Source organism: Mytilus galloprovincialis, chromosome 12 (assembly GCF_965363235.1).
Source record: "Mytilus galloprovincialis chromosome 12, xbMytGall1.hap1.1, whole genome shotgun sequence".
NCBI lineage: Eukaryota > Metazoa > Mollusca > Bivalvia > Mytilida > Mytilidae > Mytilus > Mytilus galloprovincialis.
The window spans coordinates 61,840,496-61,861,187 of NC_134849.1; the positions used below are offsets into that span (position 1 = coordinate 61,840,496).

At 33.2% G+C, this 20,692-nt stretch overlaps 3 protein-coding genes across 3 annotated transcripts in view; 2 read left to right on the forward strand and 1 right to left on the reverse strand.

Moving 5' to 3' along the window:
- LOC143054482 (uncharacterized) overlaps window positions 1-20,692 on the forward strand; it is a 225,374-nt gene that overhangs the window by 34,817 nt on the left and 169,865 nt on the right. The gene's annotated exons all lie outside the window — the stretch shown is intronic.
- Window positions 1-20,692, forward strand: part of LOC143055146 (uncharacterized) — a 70,075-nt gene that overhangs the window by 20,846 nt on the left and 28,537 nt on the right. The gene's annotated exons all lie outside the window — the stretch shown is intronic.
- On the reverse strand, window positions 7,116-20,236 carry LOC143054474 (uncharacterized). Its single transcript, XM_076227492.1, has 6 exons — window positions 20,082-20,236; window positions 13,958-14,105; window positions 12,856-12,995; window positions 11,923-11,985; window positions 10,646-10,756; window positions 7,116-9,006 (listed from the first exon to the last, which is right to left on the reverse strand). The coding sequence occupies exon 6, from the start codon at window positions 8,707-8,709 to the stop codon at window positions 7,387-7,389; it is 1,323 nt and encodes a 440-aa protein (XP_076083607.1). The 5' UTR covers window positions 8,710-9,006; window positions 10,646-10,756; window positions 11,923-11,985; window positions 12,856-12,995; window positions 13,958-14,105; window positions 20,082-20,236; the 3' UTR covers window positions 7,116-7,386.

Sequence of the window (20,692 nt, forward strand, 5' to 3'; positions counted from 1 at the left end):
TATACAAATTTTGGCTAAAAGTGTGATGTAATATATTTTTTATACAGTACTTGCAACCTTAGGCGTTACTATTTTAGCGATCAGTCAGCGGTCATCGATCCGTCACCGATCAGTCAAGTTCGCGTCAAACTCAAGTCACCGATCAGTCAGATATTTAGTGAAAATCCTTGACTGATCGGACGGATCGGACGGATCGGACTGATTGACCTCTCTGACGGATTGAACTCTACTACGTCACATGTTGAACTCTTACAAATTACGGAATCATAATTTCGTTTGTGATTGTATTCAACATGGCGCAACGCAAAAGTTCGAATCGTCTCTCTACAGTAACACGACAACTTATTTTGAAGTATGCTCCAAAGTTTTCAGCTCTAAAAATTTCACGTTTGTTAGAAGAGAAGTACGATGTTAAAACATCGAGACAATCTGTGTGGCGATTTTTAAACAGGTTCAAAAAATCCAAGAGCATTCGTGATCCACCAAGACAGAGAGTGCGCGGTATTTCGGATTTGCACATCAAGGCTATTGATCAGTGGTTAAAGAAAGACAATGAACTAACTGCAAATGCAATCGCCGACAAACTGAGAAAGACCTTTTCAACAAAGATAAGTAAGGGCTATGTGTCATTGATCCGCAGAAAATTAGGATGGACAGCTAAAAGAGTAAAGTATTGTCAGCTGATTTCACATGTAAACAAAGAAAAGAGACTGCATTATGCCATGAAAGTGCTGTCCATGAAGGAGAAATTTTTAAACGTTATCTTCGTGGATGAAAGTACAGTGGAGCTGACTTCAAACGGAAGAATGTTTTTCTATAAGCCAGACTCTGATTTGTCTCAGCTGCCAGCAAGAAAGCAGAAGCCAAAGCACTCATACAAGGTATTTATTTACATGCATGTACATTAAGTGGTGGCTCTAGAACTTCTCATAAAGGGGGGTGCTGAATGACATAAGTGGTGGGGTCCCCTGACTGACCTAAAAAGGGGGGCTCCAGTCATGCTTTTGTGTAGCTGCGGAACCGTAGCTCTTACATGTAGGTCCTTATGTTATTTTTTGACTATTTGCGGTCCGCAAATAGTCAAAAAATAACATAAGGTCAAGGACCTAAGAGCTACGGTTCCGCAGCTAGCTTTTGTGATTCCCAATATACATGTACATGTATAAAGCAACCTAATTTTACTTACGACAAGCCCCCTAGATCCTCCTCTGACATTGTTCTTGTATTTAAGTTTTAAAATATCAGAGTTTGCACTTAGCATTTTTTTTCTCATATTGTGCAGAATTAGCATTATTACAACATGTACCAGAAATCAAACCTGTTAAACATGTTATAAAAAGCTTTTCAAGACGTCATAATGATTTAGACTAGCTAAGCTAATTACATTGTTTGAACATATCTTCATGATATATAATTAAGTACAAGCTATTATTAAAGAAGTACAGGTGGATGTCTCTGATTCTAATATAAGTATAATTGTATTCTTTTAAGTCGGACATGACCAACAATTTTAACATTGAAATGTTCATAGTATACGGAAATGCAAAAATAATGAATTTAACAGACTTTGGAACAAGGGAGCGGAGTAAAACTGTTTCAAAGTACATGTACCTATATATTTTGATATCTTTACTGAAATTTTCCAGACATGAAATCTTTTACTGAAATTCTCCCACCTTTAACAGTATATAATTTTAACCAAGCTCTCAATGCCCTAAATTTTGAGGGTGTGTTCTAGTGTACATGTAGTCCAAATAATTATGACGTCTGGCAAGGCTATTTTATATTTTTTTTCTGGGACGCCTTCCTCTAACGTAGGAAGGCGTCCCAGAAAAAAATAAAAATAGCCTTGCCAGACGTCATAATTATTTGGACTAGTGTACATGTATGTATAATGAAAATGATAAATAATGTTTCATATTTTTTTAGTACTGTAAATATATATCATCATGATCATGCATGACATGAGTGTTTAAACTATTTAAATGAACTTCACTTATGAGAATACATGTATTCATCACATTAAACATGTTCCTGGATAAAAAAATAAATGTAACTAGTACTTAATTTGTGTCATTCTTTTACAGGTTCATGTATGGGGTGGAATTTCGTACAGAGGGAGAACAGATGTGTGTATATTCACTGGAATCATGGACTCTGTAATTTATCAACAAATTCTTGCTTCTAATTTTGTGCCTTTTGTTTCTGCTGCCTTCCCTGATGGATATCGCCTATACCAGGTAAGTTAAATTTTATATTTGTTATTGTAGATAAAATTGAAAAAGGAAATGGGGAATATGTAAAAGCGACATCAACCCGACCGTAGACATGGTAGAGCAGACAACAGCCAAAGGTCACCAATGGGTCTTCAATGTAGCGATAAGTTCATGAAGTTACATACATTGTATTTTGGTACATGTACAATGTATACAGTTGTCTGTCGTCCATCTGTCAACATTCTGAAAAACACTTAAAAGGGGGTCTCATTGGGGGTTCTGATCCCAGATCCTGTGTACTGTTTTGTCTGATTCCTGTATCCGGCAATCACTATATGCAGAAGCAATTCTCATTTTTTTGTTTTTTCCCATTTTCACAGCACAATAATTTGACTTTCATATGTCACACTTACAATCCCAAATCATGCTTAGACCAACTAGACCAATTGCATGAAACTTTAGTGAACTGTTTATATATCTTTTAACTGACATGAGCTCCCTTTTGATATTAATAAATTTTTAATTGTACATTTCAAAGTTATGGTGTTTTATTCATAAAAAAGGGTGATTTCCCAGTTTGAGGAAAAATCTCAAAAATGCTTTATACAGCAGTGTTCATAAAACTTATAGTGAATTGATTCTATAAATATATATGTTCATGTAAGCTCCCTTTTGACAATGTTTGATTTGTTATCAATTTAAGATATATATATCATGTATATTACTTTTCAGAGTTGCATGTACATTTGTACCATGGTTGTGTGATTTCATTTATCATGTTTATGAAATATAAAAGGGGGGATTTTCAAGTTTTCAATATCTACTTTGAGTAAATTGTATACCGTTCTAACAACTTCAAAGAAATTATCATTCATGCATACATGTAAACACATGTATCATAGACATTATTATTAGAGTATATAATATATACTGTGAAGTGCAGTAGTTCATCATCATAGTCCATCATACATGTAATCATTATGTTATTTTTTTGTTCCATTCTCAATTTCATTATACATTTATAGTGCAACTTAATATTATTTAATGAAGAGAAATATATGCATTGTCATATAAAAAAGAAGATGTGGTATGATTGCCAATTAGACAACTATCCACAAAAGATCAAAATGACACAAAATTAACAACTATAGGTTTCATAATTGTTATTCTAATACTTTCATCATGTTTATCCAAACAATTACCATGATTCAACTGCCATGATTACATGCTATAAGCATGATACATTTGTGCATGATGAAAGAATTGAAGTTTGTCAAATTTCAAAGCTTTCTGTAAATTGACTTGATGAACATGAATTATTGATTTGATTTAGAATCCCATTGTTATTATATAATTTTTATGTACTTTACAGGATAACGACTCTAAGCACATATCCAAATCAACCAAAGAGTGGATGAGACAGAATGGAGTACTTGACTCTGTTATGGAAACTCCAGCATCTTCACCCGACCTCAACCCCATTGAAAATGTTTGGGCAGCAATGAAACAGCATCTCCAGAATAAGGTGAAACCAAGAAAAAAAGATGAACTTGTCCAAGGAATTGCTGATTTCTGGTTGACCTTAACACCTCAGAAATGTTCAGCATACATAGACCATCTTCACAGAGTCCTACCTTATGTAATTTTGAACCATGGAGGTCCATCTGGATTTTAACATTTTGCATACCTATATGGCTGTACATGTATATCAATGTGTATGTGTTCTACAATTTTCAATGTTATATTCGAGTTTCTTTTTCTTGTTAGGCTTCTGTTTCTTATGTGTCTTTCTCATTTTTATGTTTTCTTGCAATTATCATAATTAATTTGAATTCATACAATGTTATTGTTTTTGCGTTGAGAGTTGTCTAATTGGCACTCACACCACATCTTCCTATTATATCTTAGTACAGATTTGGCATTGTAACAGAACAGATCAAACATTAACATGATTAAAAAATAGATAATTTAGTGTATCCATTTAATCAAGTAGAAAGATAAATGCAATTCATGTTGATTAAACAAATAAAATTTTAAAGTTTTATATTTAGAATATTTTTGTAAATCCTCTGTACATGCTGTAACATGTATAAACAGAACAAATGACTGAAAAATTTGGAACGGATCTTTTAAATTGTTATTTCTATGTTTGATTTAATGCAACATCATTTTACATTGTTTTAAACATTTCAAAGGTGTTTACTGGTATGAGTATACTGTTATTTTTCCACCATTCACTACAATATTTTAAACCCAAAATAGCTGGATTGCTCAAAATTTGAATTTAGAAAGCTAATGACAAAATCTAGTGTAGGTATACGACTTCAACAGAAAATGGGGTATTTTAAAATATTGATAAAATATACATATATATGTACATTATGCAAAAATTGGAGATGAAATTCATTTCTTATTACATTTTGAATCCAGAGTTTTATCAAACCTTATGTCTGATTTAGTTTATACTGTGTCATGTACACCATAATTGCATCATGCAGTGTCTTGTAAATATACTTTAAATAATAATGCAACAGTTCATAATGATCAGTGCAAAAAGTACTAAATTTCTAGTCACTCAGTTTTGGTATTTTTTTTATTTTTATATATGCTCATACTGTAAATATATTTGTAGATAAAAATTCTATTTCACATAAGGATGTGAAGCTGTTTTCACTGTACAGATTTTGTTTTGTAACTTTTGTGTGTGATACTTGTATGTCAATAATACTTTGTTTGCTATATTCTAGCTTTTTTTCAAATCTTGTATATATATGTAAATGTAACAATTGTGAAGTTAAGTGGAAAGTTCATACCTCCATATTATTTAAAATAGCCAAAATGTAAGAACAGTACTAGGCATGCCTAAATATTGTAACAAGGGACTCAAAGGTTTGGGGTTTATTAAATTTTTCAAGGGGTTCAATTATCTATAATTGCACAGTATTGCACAATAAATCTGTAAGAATTTGTCATGTATTTTGTGTCTGAAACCTTTCTATGTCAAATATTTGATCACAATCCAGATAATTCTGATTCGCACAGTATCAAGCTTAAAAATAGTGTCCAAATTTGCCCCAACTGTTCAGGGTTTAACATGTGCAGTTGTATCAGGCTGCACTCTGCTAAGCAATTATTTCTTTTTTTTATGACAATAATTTTATGATAGAAATTAAATATATTATGTATGTCAGCTTTATGATTTTCGATCATTATCTGTTGGGATTTATTGACACAAGTACTTGTACATATTGCATATACATGTATATATTTATAGATCAGTTTCGTATGTTCTATCTAGAGTAAATGTTAATTCAGTATTGTTGTCCTCTTTTATTTGTTATAGTTCTAGTTTATTTCCAGCTATCCCTGTTCTGCTATTTACAATCAAGCTGATTAAAAACCTTATTGCTATTTATAGATATAAAGATATGGTATGAGTGCCAATGAGACAACTCTCCATCTAAGTCACAATTGATAAAAGTAAACCATTATGAGTCAAAGTACCGTGACCTATATTTGTATTAAGTATTTACAATGGTTTCAACATGCGTCAATGAAAAGTTTCCAGCACTATACAATGTGATCAAGCCCCCTCTCTATTCCTTTTCACAGATGGGAATAAAAAGTGATGAGGTGTTTAAGTGGTCAAAGTTAAGTTTTTGTGCTTTGGTCTGTTTTACTTATACTGTATGCAATAGGTCTAATATAATTGGTGTATGGAATGATTATTAGGTGTACATGTTTAGCGTGAAGGTATCATCTGACCTTGACCTCATTTTCATGGTTCAGTGGTGAAAGTTCAGTTTTGGAGTTTGTCTTTTTAACTCATACTGTATGCAATAGGTCTACTATATTTGGTGTATGGAATGATTATAAGGTGTACATGTTTAGCGACAGGTGTCATCTGACCTTGACCTCATTTTCATGGTTCAGTGGTGAAAGTTCAGTTTTGGAGTTTTTGTCTTCTTTTCTTATACTATATGCAATAGGTCAACTATATTTGGTGTACGTAAAAATTTTATATCTTAAAGTCTCGCACAGGTTTTATTTGACCTTGACCTCATTTTTCACGGTTCATTGCTCAGTGTCAAGTTTTTGTGTTTCGGTTCGTTTTTCTTATAACTATAAGCAAAAGGTCAATATATATACGTTGTATGGAAGAATTGTAAGTTGTATATGTCTTTCTGGCATGGTTCATCCGACCTTAACCTCATTTTCAAGGTACATCGGTCAATGTTTAGTTTTCTGGTTATGTTAAGCATGTGTAACAGTTGTAATAAAGTTTGTATTTAGGACTATCAACATTCTATTAATGATTAGAAAAGTAGGTGAGACATTTCAGTGTGCACTCTTGCTTGATATAGTGGATGATGTCATGTCATTGACAAATATCTACACTTCAAAGAACTAAGGATTTGAAAATTCAAGTCACCAAACGGCCAACAACAATATACTGCTACTATAATGAAGAAAAGCAATTTATGCCAGTTAGTGTTTTGAACTTGAGGTGAGGTGATAGGTTTTTGCTCCTTGTTGAAGGCCTTTCTGGGACTGATATTTAACACTGCAATAAGTGCTATTCCTTTTTTGTGTGTCATAGATGGTTCCCCAAGATCGACATTAACACGGTCATAAACAATACATGTCCACTTTGGTGTCATTGGCAATTATATCACACCTTGTGTGCATATACTAACTAATTAGTCGATAACTTGTGTTTTAAGTTAGTTTTAAGCAATCACATTTCTAGAAAGTTAAAATCAACAATCAATAAAATAACTTGCATTGTAAGCAATCTTGAAATATTTTTTTCGAAATAAAGCCCACAACAGCTTTTGTTTTGCTGTTTCACAAATATTCTGTTGAGGCAATGTAACTATTAAAAACTAATGAGATGAGTTTACAATAAAGTGATAATTTTAATAAATATATCAACAAAAATAAATTAAACTTCAATAAAAACTATTCACAACATATCCAGATTACTATTTCACACCTTAATAGGTAAATGAAAGCTATTTAGCCACAAAACTGATGTCCATAAATTATTAATGAGGGAAAGTCCATTTTAAATGAACAATAACAATAACTGTTTATAATAATTGTTTATCACCAGGTGAATATATTGTAGTCCATTGTTATAAATAAATGTCAAAAAGCGTATTCAAATTTATTTCTTTCGGAACATGTTGCGTATCCCGTTGTTGATAGAGGACCCAATCTGTTTTAGCATGTGTGGTCCTTTGATGTCAAATACACAGTGCTCAATGGCATGCTTCCTTCTTGGTGATAGACTTTGTTTCCCTTTCTGACCGGTGTAGTTCCTTCCAAACATTTCTGCAGGAGTAAACAACTCTTTTGCCAAGTTAAAGATGAATTGCGAATCAGTTAGGCTATTGCTTGAAACTTTACTGACTGTATCAGGATGAATTCGGAGTTCAAGGAAGTCAATTTCTATATCTGTGTTAGATTTTACTTGATGAATTGGTCCAGGATAGCAGTTGTATACGTTTGCTGGTCTGAAATGATGTAAAGCTACAGATGACTGAATTGTATCCCTTGTAAAAGAGGAATTTGATGACAGTGGTAATGTTGGTTGCAATAATGTCTGACGTACATGATGTATGGCTGATGAAACCTGATTGGCTGGAGTGGTGTTAGCTTCTCGAAATGGAGCAATGTCTGGTAATGGAGCAATGGTACTATTCAAAGGAAGTGTTATATCTGGAGATGAATGTAGAACTGGGGATAGTGTTACTGGTGTAGGATTAAATGATGATCCTGGAGAGCTATCAATATCTAATGATGTGTAATCCACTGACTCTGCTGGTGTAGAAACAATGTCTGATGCTGAGGTTATGATGTCATGCTCATCAATTGGAGGCAGAGTGCGGATTCTATGTCTTGTTATTGATGTTGGCATGTTTTGGGCTGCTGTTGTGCCATGCTGAAGTGCATTGGAAATTTGACTAGAATTTAATGAATTTGGTCCTGGTGTTGCTGATACTTTCTTGGGGAATATGTGAATATCTGCAACTGTGGTGATAGGTACTGAAATGCTTTGGTCTGTTGTGCTGACCTGTTGTTCTGTTTGTTGTGACAAGTTGTCTGTGTTACAAGTTGTTGATGTAGTAGGCAAAAATTGTTGATCTGCATGGCCAGATGAAGAAGCTACTGCTGATGGTATATGTTGTGTTGTAGTCATCATTTGTTGGAGTGAAGGGCCAGTGGTAGTACTTGCTGATGATGGCATACTTGCTGCTTGACATAACATAGTAGTAAATAATGCAGTTGCATCAAAGCTGTCTGTTGGTGTTGATTTAGATGATGGAGGTGAACCGGTCACATATTCCATTAGGTCTAAGTCTTGTAAATCAGACGATGGGAATGGTGATATGTCCTGTAAATCTTTGGAAAAGGATTGCCGTGATGATGGGATGTGTCTACGGATGTCTTTTACTACCTTGAGAATTTCCAAGATCTGGCTTCTCATATCTGGAATTTCAGGAGGATCTGTCTGTGTTGACACTGATGTGGTCTTTGGAGTTGGCTTGTAATCAGCCAGTATATTCTGCAAATCTTTCTTGTCTGATAAAATGATTACAGAATCAGTCTCAGTTTGTTTGTCAACAACACCTTTCTCATAATTCTGGACTTGATTGGTTACAATATCTGCTTGGTCTTGGGTAAGGCCTCCCTTAAAACATGGCTCTCTCTGTGGAACGGCTCTTGTCTGACTATAGTCTCCAGCACCTTGGTATAACACTTTAACTAAACGACTCTTGCTACCCTGCCAAAAAAAAAAAAAAAACAACTATGAAATAAATATTTCTATAAGGAATTAATTGACAATTCAGCCGAACTAATACATCTAAAATTATCGTCTAGTTTATCAATTGTGCTACTGTGGTTTCATTATTATTTGTTGGATACCAATTTTCGTGGATTTCTTGGGCACATTAAAACCACGAAATTAAATATTCAACGAATGATAATTTTTCTATAGGTTTGTATGAAGACTTAAGCAAAACCACGAAATTAAATATCCACGAATATGCAAGTTTTTCTTAATCCACGAAAATTGGTACCCACGAAAATAAATGAATCCACAGTATTTTCATTTTTTCTGTCCAAATTAATATATTTTTGGAAAACAAATAAAGGAATGAGTTCATGAACCACAGAAATTACAGATAGTGCTATTAAAAATCATGTAAAGTTATTAAAGAACATAATTGAAGAAATGGTCAAAGTGACACTACCTTAATTTGTACTTGATCTGAGTCTTGTGGTATTCAGTATTGTGTAAGTTACATTTTATTTGGTTGATGCAAACTCAAGATTGAGAACGTAAATTCAGCATTTTTCAATTTGTAAAGAGGCATAATTCTAGAACAGTAATTCAATCTAGATCTGTGTTTCGTGGTTTTAAACCTTGCATATAAGTTTCATAACATTTGGCAAACCTATGACATTGGGAACAAAACAAAAATTTAGCAATTTTTCTATTTGCAAACAGACATAACGTTAGATCTGGAAAGTTAAATTGATACAACAAAATTTCAAATTTGATCTTACTTTTGTAGTAATAATTATTATGAATAAGGTTCATAACATTTAATTGCAGCCAACTAAAGTGAGTAAACAGAAACAAAAAAAATCAGCATTTTTTCATTTGTAAAGGGGTATAATTCTAGAACGATTCAAGTGATGGGAAGTGTTCAACCTTTTCTGAGTTTTGTGATCAGCAAAATGCATTAGTATCATAACATTTGGATGTAAAGAAATAATCAAGTATGGGTTTTGCTCATTGCTGAAGTCAATACAGTGACCTATAGTTTTAAATTTCTGTGTCTTTTGGTCTGTTGTATAGAGTTGTCTCATTTGCAATCATTCCACATCTTCTTATTTATATTTATAAGGCTTATGTCACTCAGACTAGATTAATAGAAGCAACTGAAAGGAAACTTAATAAACAGCTGTGTGGGGCTATTGCATGATTCATTTGTATTTTGCATAAAAATTTTGGTACAACATGTCCATTTCTCAGTCTGGATGGACAGAGGGAAGTAATTTGTTTAAAAAGATTGTTATAACAGAATCAAACCGATAATTGGCAAATGAACTATTGGCAGAGGATCCTTTACTCAGTAAATTAACCATTGAGTGATATCTTTCTCTACGAAAGAAATTTGATGATCCAGTGAATAAACTACACAGAGAAATTATAGCTATTGTATTTTTTCTATTGGACAAAAGACATGCAAAGAGTTTGGACAAGCGAATCTGTAGAAAAGAATTATTGGGTTTGCAGTGAAAATTTTAACTTATAACTACGAATGTGCCTCTGGCATCCTCTGCCTATTTTTTGACATTGGATAGGTTTTGGCTGGATAAATACAAATGTAGACTGAATATTTTCAACATACCTTGAACTCAGTAGGCTGGTCTGGTAAAATTGCTATTCCCAGAGGGTCAGCCTGTTCCTCTTGAATGTCATCAGCTCCAATGGAGGTGTCATGTTCTGAATTAGCAGTATCCTGAAAAACACATAGAAAACATTAATTTTATCCTAATATATGTCAGTCATAAGCTGCAAACAAGTACATCTTATTTCATTTATAAAACAGATCATAACTACACTTTTTTCCTGGCTTACATCTTATTAACCATTACATATATTAATGTATTGGGAAGCCTGATACGAACACAGTGGTCAAATTTTTAAAAGGTTGAATTTTGGTTTATTTAAGTTGTTGGGATATAATCAAGTACCCACAGTCACATCCACTCTAAAGCAGTATTTCAATTTGTATTTATCTGATGTGCCTGTCCAAGATAGAACCCTGTAATTCAGTGGTTATCATCATTTGTTAATGAGTAACATAATTGTTTTAGATCATTTTTTTAACATGAATTATGCCATTGGTTTTCCGGTTTGAATTGTTTTACATTTGTCAGTTCAGGGTCTTTTACAGCTGACTATGCAGTATGGGCTTTGCTCATTATTGAAGCCTGTACGGTAACCTAAAGTTGTTAAATTCTGTGTCATTTGATCTCTTGTGGAGAAATGTCTCATTGGCAATTATACCACATCTTTTTTATATTGTTACAAAGACGTTGAATTTAGGATTATGTAATTACCAATAAAATTGTATGCATTAAAGGAAAAAGATTTTTCTTGTTGGGTTTAACTAAATTGATATAATTGAATATTTTTCACTTTTTTACCATGTTTACAGAACTTACATATGTGATAAATCTATATGTTAAAATCTACATCTGTATTTATCACATATGTAAGTTCTGTAAAATAGAGTAAAACATTCAATTATTTCAATTTGATTAACCACAACAGGAAAAATCTTTTTGCCTCAGTATTTGTAACAAATGCTAATTTACTATATGACACAATAAGCTGTCAATCAAAACAAAAAATCAATAATCTCGCTTTCAGGGCAATGAAGTCTCAACAAATCAATCAGTTTCCAGTCCTGTTAGTATAATAGTCCCAGATTTCATATACAAGGGAAGTTGTCCAATTTTTAACAATAAGTTATGACCTGATGACTAAAAACATGTATGCTTAAATTTAGACTTGACAGTTTGATTATACTAGCATTTGTTTCAAATCTAAAAATTACAACCTAAATTAAAATCTATAGCTGAAACATAATGATCTTTTATATAAATATAAGTTTTATACCTCAATCTCATCAGGCTGAAATGGTTCTGCAACATGTTCATCTGTTGTCTCAGCTGTTGATTCCTGCCAATAACAATTAAACATGTCTTAAAACTTTTATCAATGGCAAGTATACCATTTTTATGTTAACTAAAGATTTCTTGTGCTACTGTTGAAGACAATGGTTTCAACTTGACACATTACAAATTTTTCAAAGACACTGTAACCAATATTAGAGTTAAGAATGGTAAAATTTCAACGTCACCAACAAAAATATTTGTTTGAAATTTCAAGTTACTATTTAAGTTAATTTTCTATGACTCTTATCATCATGATCATGATTATTGTTGGGTTAAAATAGCAAATGCCGCTTTGTTTCTGTTCAAGGTTTTCAAAACTTTGATTTTAGTACCATTAAGGTGGTACCTAACACTACAGGGAGATTACTCTGTAAAATCAGCAGAACGTTTTAATGACATAGTGTTCATAATTGAATATTAAGCTTCTCAAGGATTAAAATAGTTGTTTATGAAACTGCTATATAACCAGTAATTTTTCTGATAAAACGGTTGGTTCAGATTTTTTGAATTTTTTATATTTTTGCCAAGGGTGAAAGTAAATACTTTGTCAAAATTTTAAGAAAATTAAACGAGCCAATTTCATTTTAGTTTAAGTGTTAGGTACCACCTTAAGAGCTTAATATCAATTAAAGTATTTGAAATGCACATGTTTTTAAAGCCCTTTGATGAGCAATTTCTTAAATATTCTCATTTTTTGTTTAATTTCATGGCCATTAACAAATCACTATGCTGTAGGGTTTTCCTCATCATTTTTCTCATTGGCAAAGGCCTATTATTATTAACATATATGTCATCTGGTCTCTAGTGGATAGTTTTCTCATTGGCAATCATGCCTCATATTCCTAAATTTTAAAAAGTACTTATTTGGGCTTACCGTTTCTTCTGGCCAAACAGCTAAAAAACCGTACTCCTGCTGGTCTAAGTTTTGTCTCCTGGCGATTTCCCTGTCAATGGCAATAGCTCGATGAGTTTTCTCCCATTCATCTTCATACAAGTCTAACTCTTCTTCAGTTTCTGTTCAGGAAAAAATCAAAAATTATTTAACCAATAAATTCATTAAACAAATGTCATAAAAGTGAAGTAACAAAGACACCCATCTCAATAAAAATTTAAAACCCAAGCTCAATCACACACAAGTATGGATAACAAAACGTTGTAAATCAAGGTGAACTTTATTCAAGTATAAATTTGAAGTAATATGGGTTTATTGGGTTATCCTCAGTATTTTACAGTGAAGAGTCATACCTTATACATGATATAAGCATCATAAGTGGGGTTTTAATGCATATTTAATTGTCTTGTAATACACAGAACTTTGTCTTTTTTCATAAATTTTTGATTTCATTGAAAATGAATATCTCTTAGATCTTGTAGATGAATTAATATCAATTAAAGTATTGGAAACGCACATTTTTTTTCGTACAACAATAAACATGATGAAGTGAGATGTAGTATGATTGCTACAGAGACAACTTCCAATCGATTGGATGTAGCCAATACCAGGCAGTTGTAAAGCTTTCAACAATGATAAACCACGTACTATATATATTATCAGCTATAAAAAGCTTGAACATAAAATATGAAACAATTCAATTGAGAAAACACATTTAAAATAAAAATAATTAGATAGAACAAATCTGGAGTTTAAAGACTTTATAAACATTCCGAGAAACACATGACAAAAGCATGGTAATTGTGCATTGCCATAAAATTAGCATGATCAGTATCAACTGTAAATGTGTATTCAACAATAATATTTTAATATCATTTAATGAAATTAAATAATATGAAAATTATCAGTCATAGCAATAAAAACAATAGTATATATATACTTGGCATCTCTGACAATAAATTTTGTACGATAATGCTCTATTCACCATCATCACGATAGTAAAAGAAAAGCGTCTTACTCAACAAGTCTTAGCCTAAAAAGCAATTTTTAATGTACAAAAAGTTCATTTAATAATCAAACATACCTGCTATTTCAAGAACTTCTACTTCCAATGATTTGGTACCCAGTACCAAGTTTACTTTAGCACTTTTTGTAGCTGATGACAGTTTTGCTGATCTGACCTTTGCTGTATTGCCATCAATGTCAAATAATACAAGTGACCATTTGGCTACCTGAAATTGGAAAAAAATGTAATAATATACTAATTTTTATGGGGTTTTTTTTTGTAACTTATTATTGTAAATAGTCTGTTGTCCATTGTTATGGAAATATTAGCACTCATGTTCATCTGTTCCAGACCATACAAGTACCAGTATTTGAACTGTATGTGTTCAGTCTGCACCGTATGCACACTTTTTCTAAATATGTAGTCTGAGAGTATTGCATCATCATGGTAAAACATAGTCACCTGCTGGTTAAAAATTCCTAAATATATTGGAACAACATTCTAACTTGATCTTTTAATTTGTTAAAGTGTAAACTATATAATATAATAAACATCTGCACCATGAGCTAATGATACACCTGCCACATTTTGAAAGAATGAAGTTCAATATAAACTTCTCAATGTCATATATATATATATATATATATATATATATATATATATATACGAGTCTAAATTGAAAACTACGTTCAAACCTATGATGGCGTTGCATATATATATATATATATTAGAAATTTTTAGAAATCAAAAAGGAGCTTTATCATGTTTATAATGCATGTCACTCAGTCAAAAGATTAACATGATTAAACAATAAACCAAAGTTTTATTGAGAACTGGTGAAAGTATTTTTAAGTTACTGTGTGAAAAAAAATGAAATACTCCCTTTTTTAGCATATTTACATGATTTAATGAATAAAACCCCATTACTGGAAAATGTGAAATCTAAAATGTATGAAAAAGCCTGACCAGTAAAACCGAAAAAAAATTAAAAAAATATGCATGAGTAACAACTTCTAGACACTGAGACAATTGTCATGTATGAGAAAACCAATTGGAATCTAAAAGAACCATAAATACTATCAAGTCAAAGAGAGGTGGTCTGTGTTCTTATGCCAAAGCTCATCAGAAATTGACTAATTTTGCAATTCTAGCATTTTATTGTTTAATAAAAGCATGTAAAAAATATTTCAAACTGAGTGAAATTTGGGTTCCTACTTTTACATGTTTTACATGTTATAGACATGTTAGATGCATTGATTTAGTTTTTACTAATACATGTAATACATGATACTAGCGTACTTGTTGTTTTTTGACGTTTTATTTCTCTTTTTCATGAGTTTGATTTTGCAACTTGTTTCCCCTTATTCATTTACCATCTTGACCATGTCAGTACTCATTATTTCTGTTGCTTGTCTTGCATTTCCAATTTAAAAGGAAGTATACTTGGACTTATTCAAATATTTTCAAACTTTTTATAATTTTCCTACAAAGATCAAATATCCCATTTTCTATGAATATTAACTTCACAAGTGCGCTTGGGCAGTAAGTTAGTGTGCTTAAGCTTTTAAAAGTACCCTTGAGAATTGTTCTCAGGGATGATTCCAGGTGTTTTCAAATGGGTCCCTTGAACATCAAATTGGGAATTTTTATTCTAATTGGGAATTTTTTAAGCATAAAATCTAAGACGAAATAACATTATTTTCCTGAAAAACGGAAAATGTATATTATTAAGTTTAACCTGTACACTGATGTTCATGTAAGTTGTAACATTTTGAATAATTCTGGATGGTCTACTGTTATTACATAATTACCATTGAACATGATGCACTAGTCTATCATCTTAGCTATAGTTACCTAGGCCTATTACAAAAACATATATTTCAGCTAACATAAACCACTGAAAAAAATCATTCATCAGGTATTTTTTCAACAGCAGGTCATCTCTATAAATTTACCTGAATTCAAATGGATTTTAAATTGAACTGGTCAATTGTCGAATTCAGAAAAGCAATTACAAAAGTTCATATACTTGATTGATAAGATATTTAAAGCATTGAACCAGTGTTCTTTAAAATTATTTGGATCATCTTCAAAACTTTTGAAATAGTTCAATAATGATGACACCGTATTTCATGAATGGTCTATCATCAGCATTATTTTCAAAAAACGCTCAAACTTTTGTCTTTTGAGGAAATAATTTCTTTTACAAAACAAGTTTTCATCATATTATATTACATCAATGTTATATCAAAATTTGAATTTGCTCTCTGCCGAGGTCTGCTTTGACACCCATTTTTAGCTCACCTGGCCCTTCGCAAGTGAGCTTTTCTCACAACTTGGCGTCCGTCGTTTGTCGTCGTCGTCGTCCAGCGTCGTCCGTCGTCGTCGTCGTTAACAATTTACATTTTGAACTTCTTCTAGAGAACCACTGAATGGAATGGAACCAGACATGGCATGAATGTTCCTTATGAGGTGCTGACCAAGTGTTGTTACTTTGTAGCCGATCCATCATCCAAGATGGCCGCCAGCGGGGGACTTAGTTTAACATAGGACGCTATGGGAAATGCATACAAATGACTTCTTTTAGAGAACCACTGAATGGAATAAAACCAAACATAGCATGAATTATCCTTATGGGGTGCTGACCAAGTGTTGTTACTTTGTAGCCGATCCATCATCCAAGATGGCCGCCAGCAGGGGACTTAGTTTAACATAGGACCCTATGGGAAATGCATACAAATGACTTCTTCTAGAGAACCACTGAATGGAATGAAACCAAACATGGCATGAATGTTCCTTGTGTGGTGCTGACCAAGTGTTGTTACTTTGTAGCCGATCCATCATCAAAGATGGCCGCCAGCAGGGGACTTAGTTTAACATAGGACCCTATGGGAAATGCATACAAATGACTTCTTTTAGAGAACCACTGAATGGAATGAAACCAAACATGGCATGAATGTTCCTTATGTGGTGCTGACCAAGTGTTGTTACTTTGTAGCTGATCCATCATCTAAGATGGCCGTCAGCGTGGGACTTAGTTTAACATAGGACCCTATGGGAAATGCATACAAATGACTTCTTTTAGAGAACCACTGAATGGAATGAAATCAAACATGGCATGAATGTTCCTAATTTGGTGCTGACCAAGTGTTGTTACTTTGTTGCTGATCCATCATCCAAGATGGCCGCCAGCCAGGGACTTAGTTTAACATAGGACCCTATGGGAAATGCATACAAATGACTTCTTTTAGAGAACCACAATCTAATTAAAAACCGATCTCTCATCGCTCCTGTTTCTGATATGTCGCGTGGGAGATCTAACGAAACCCGCTTTGAGGTCACATGTGAGTGACCTCGTAGGTGTGTCTTTTTCGACCAATGAAATTGAGTCTTCCACGATCTTGGAAGTTTAACGTAAGGCAAAGGGATGTAACTCATTTTATTTACGACGAAATCGTCAGTCAAAATAATTCATAAACTTTTTTGATTGGCTTATTAATAGGTCGTCAACTTATTTGCATATCTTTATAAATTCATAACTTTTAGTTCACTCACATGTGACCTCAAAGCGGGTTTCGTTAGATCTCCCACGCGACATATCAGAAACAGGAGCGATGAGAGATCGGTTTTTAATTAGATTGAGAGAACCACTGAATGGAATAAAACCAAACATAGCATGAATGTTCCTGATGGGATGCTGAACAAGTGTTGTTACTTTGTAGCCGATCCATCATCCAAGATGGCCTCCAGTGGGGGACTTAGTTTAACATAGGACCCTATGGGAAATGCATACAAATGACTTCTTCTAGTGAACCACTGAATGGAATGAAACCAAACATGGCATGAATGTTCCTTATGTGGTGCTGACCAAGTGTTGTTACTTTGTAGCTGATCCATCATCTAAGATGGCCGCCAGTGTGGGACTTAGTTTAACATAGGACCCTATGGGAAATGCATACAAATGACTTCTTTTAGAGAACCACTGAATGGAATGAAATCAAACATGGCATGAATGTTCCTAATTTGGTGCTGACCAAGTGTTGTTACTTTGTAGCCGATCCATTATCCAAGATTGCCGCCAGCGGGGGACTTAGTTTAACATAGGACCCTATGGGAAATGCATACAAATGACTTCTTTTAGAGAACCACTGAATGGAAAAAAACCATACATTGCATGAATGTTCCTTATGAGGTGCTGACCAAGCGTTGTTACTTTGTAGCCGATCCATCATCCAAGATGGCCGCCAGCAGGGGACTTAGTTTAACATAGGACCCTATGGGAAATGCATACAAATGACTTCTTTTAGAGAACCACTGAATGGAATAAAACCAAACATGGCATGAATGTTCCTTATTAGGTGCTGACCAAGTGTTGTTACTTTGTAGCCGATCCGTCATCCAAGATGGCCGCCAGTGGGGGACTTTTGAATGAAATTAAACATGTTCCTTTCCTTATAAATGAGGTTGTGTTGTCACTTTTAGCCAAATTTTATATTTTTTTATATGATTTCAAAAACCCAAGTAGAATCAGGTGAGCGATACAGGCTCTTGAGAGCCTCTAGTTATCAACCTGCTGGGAGATCTGCTTTTACAAGATCCAATACTCCCATAACATATTAATCAATTGTATTTGGCTGCTAAAATTGTTTCCCACATGTTGACATATTTAAATCGTTGTTACTAAGATGCGATTGTAAACAGCATTCTTATCCGGATTTTTAAACGTTTTGACAACAAACTATGAAAAATTATAGTTGCCTTAATCGGTGTCACAGAAACTTTTCCGGAAATATCGATTTTTATTTTATTTTCCTGAATTGGGAATTCATTTTCATGTACATTTTTTTGGGGCCGCTGGCCAATGTAAGGGCCACTCAGCGGCCCTAAGCTATATAGTGGAATCATCCCTGGTTCTGTAATCAAATATACATTAACTTTGTGACTATCATGACTATTAGACAAAGGTCAACAATATTAGGTAACCTGATTGGTTTTCTTTAGAGTTAAATTGATATACTTCAAGGTTATGTCCTGATCTACAAATTATTCCAGAAAATGCATATTTTAAATAAATTGTAAACACTGACAGGCTTATCAAGCAAACGACAATTTCTAGATGGACATAGTTGTTTTTTCAATGCAATTCTTGTCTTTTTACCAATTAAAAAATCAAGCTTGTGGAAAAGTTATAAACACTTATTTAAGTGATCTTCTCGAATTACTTGTTTCAGTGATTTGAAGTCTGTGTCTATTTTTTAGATTTTTTTTTAATATTTCACAGCCAAAATCACTTAAAGAAGTGATTCTAAAATCACTTGTTTTGAGTAGTAAGTACCCTGATCAATTATTATAACAGGGATGGGGCAGATTTTCATAATGGAGGATAAATTAGTGTGAAAAATACTGGAGCACATCATTTAAAGTTAATGTTTGTTTCCCCTCTCCCCATCTTGGTGAAGAATAAGCCCCTTTGTCCAAAAAATATTTTCCTGAAAATAAGTTGTATCCATTCTGATATTTTAAGCAGAAAGATTGATAATCTAAATGAATACACACAAATCGAGCACAAACAACTGAAAAGTGGCCTCGACACATGCGACAGGACAAGTCGTAACAGCTATGTGGGTCTCATTGGGGTATAAGTGTGACGCGGGATTGCCGATTTTTTATAAGCGTGGCATATGAAAGTCAAATTATTGTCTCGTGAAAACGGGAAATGAGGTCTAGCGGGAAAGGAATTATTGGCCATTATTGGCCCACAGATGAATTATCACGTTGTGATCGGTTAAACGCTGTCACGTGGTGACCCCTATGAGACCGTATGGGGTGAGTAAGATTCAATGGGGTTTGTGACACGTTAATGGCGACGTCATCTATTAATGTTGTTGTAATTTATTGTTTATTTTTTAACAAAACGCCACAGAAAAAGTCCAGCGTCCGATATATTCGTTATACGGTTAACTACTGACCGCCTACGGATCCATAGAGGGTGAATAAAATTCATAGGGGACTTGGTCTCTGGCCTCACCCCCTATGGATTTTACTAACACTCTATGGATCTGTAGGGAGTCAGTAGCGAACCATATAACTTATAATATTGACTATCTTGATAGACTTGTATAACTTGACTTGAAATGTAAAATATATAGACTTTCGTTAAAAGTCGTGAAGAGCACGATTTGTTCTCCTACAAGAAACTCACTTCCTATTCATTTCGTATAACCAAACTGCAGTTTTACCAGTTTTTGATCAATCACAGCGAATTGTTATACTATGGTGTTCTTATGATTTGGACCATGAAGTATAATTTTTTTGTCAAATAAATTTACCAATCTTGACACATGGGAAAAACGGAAGTTACCGGGTCGAACTATTTCTGAACTGCAACGTCGAATACAGAAATGACCTATTTCCGTATTTTGACAATCGGATGAAAAAAATCAGAACACAAACTGTATATATAAACCCAAAGAATAAGGCAGCAAACATTTGATTTTCTGGTGTGAGACTATGGGTTTTTTTTCTGGACAATTTTTTTTTCGACTGCGGCAAAAAACAATCTATTTTTTTTCGCGACAAGTCGAAAACATTTTTTTTCTTTCAATTTTAGCATTATACATATAGTGGTAGTCCAAATAATTATGACATCTTGAAAGGCTATTATATTTTTTTTCATTCCAAATAATTATGACGTCTTGAAAGGCTATTATATTTTTTTTCAGTCCAAATAATTATTTGGACTAAATATAGTGGCAGCTGAGGGTGAAACAAATAATTTTTTTTCTCAGAATCAAAAACAAATTATTTTTTTAT

Excerpts from the sequence above, each read along its gene's own strand:
- LOC143054474 (XM_076227492.1), bottom strand. The coding sequence starts at position 8,709 with ATGAGAAGCCAGATCTTGGAAATTCTCAAGGTAGTAAAAGACATCCGT.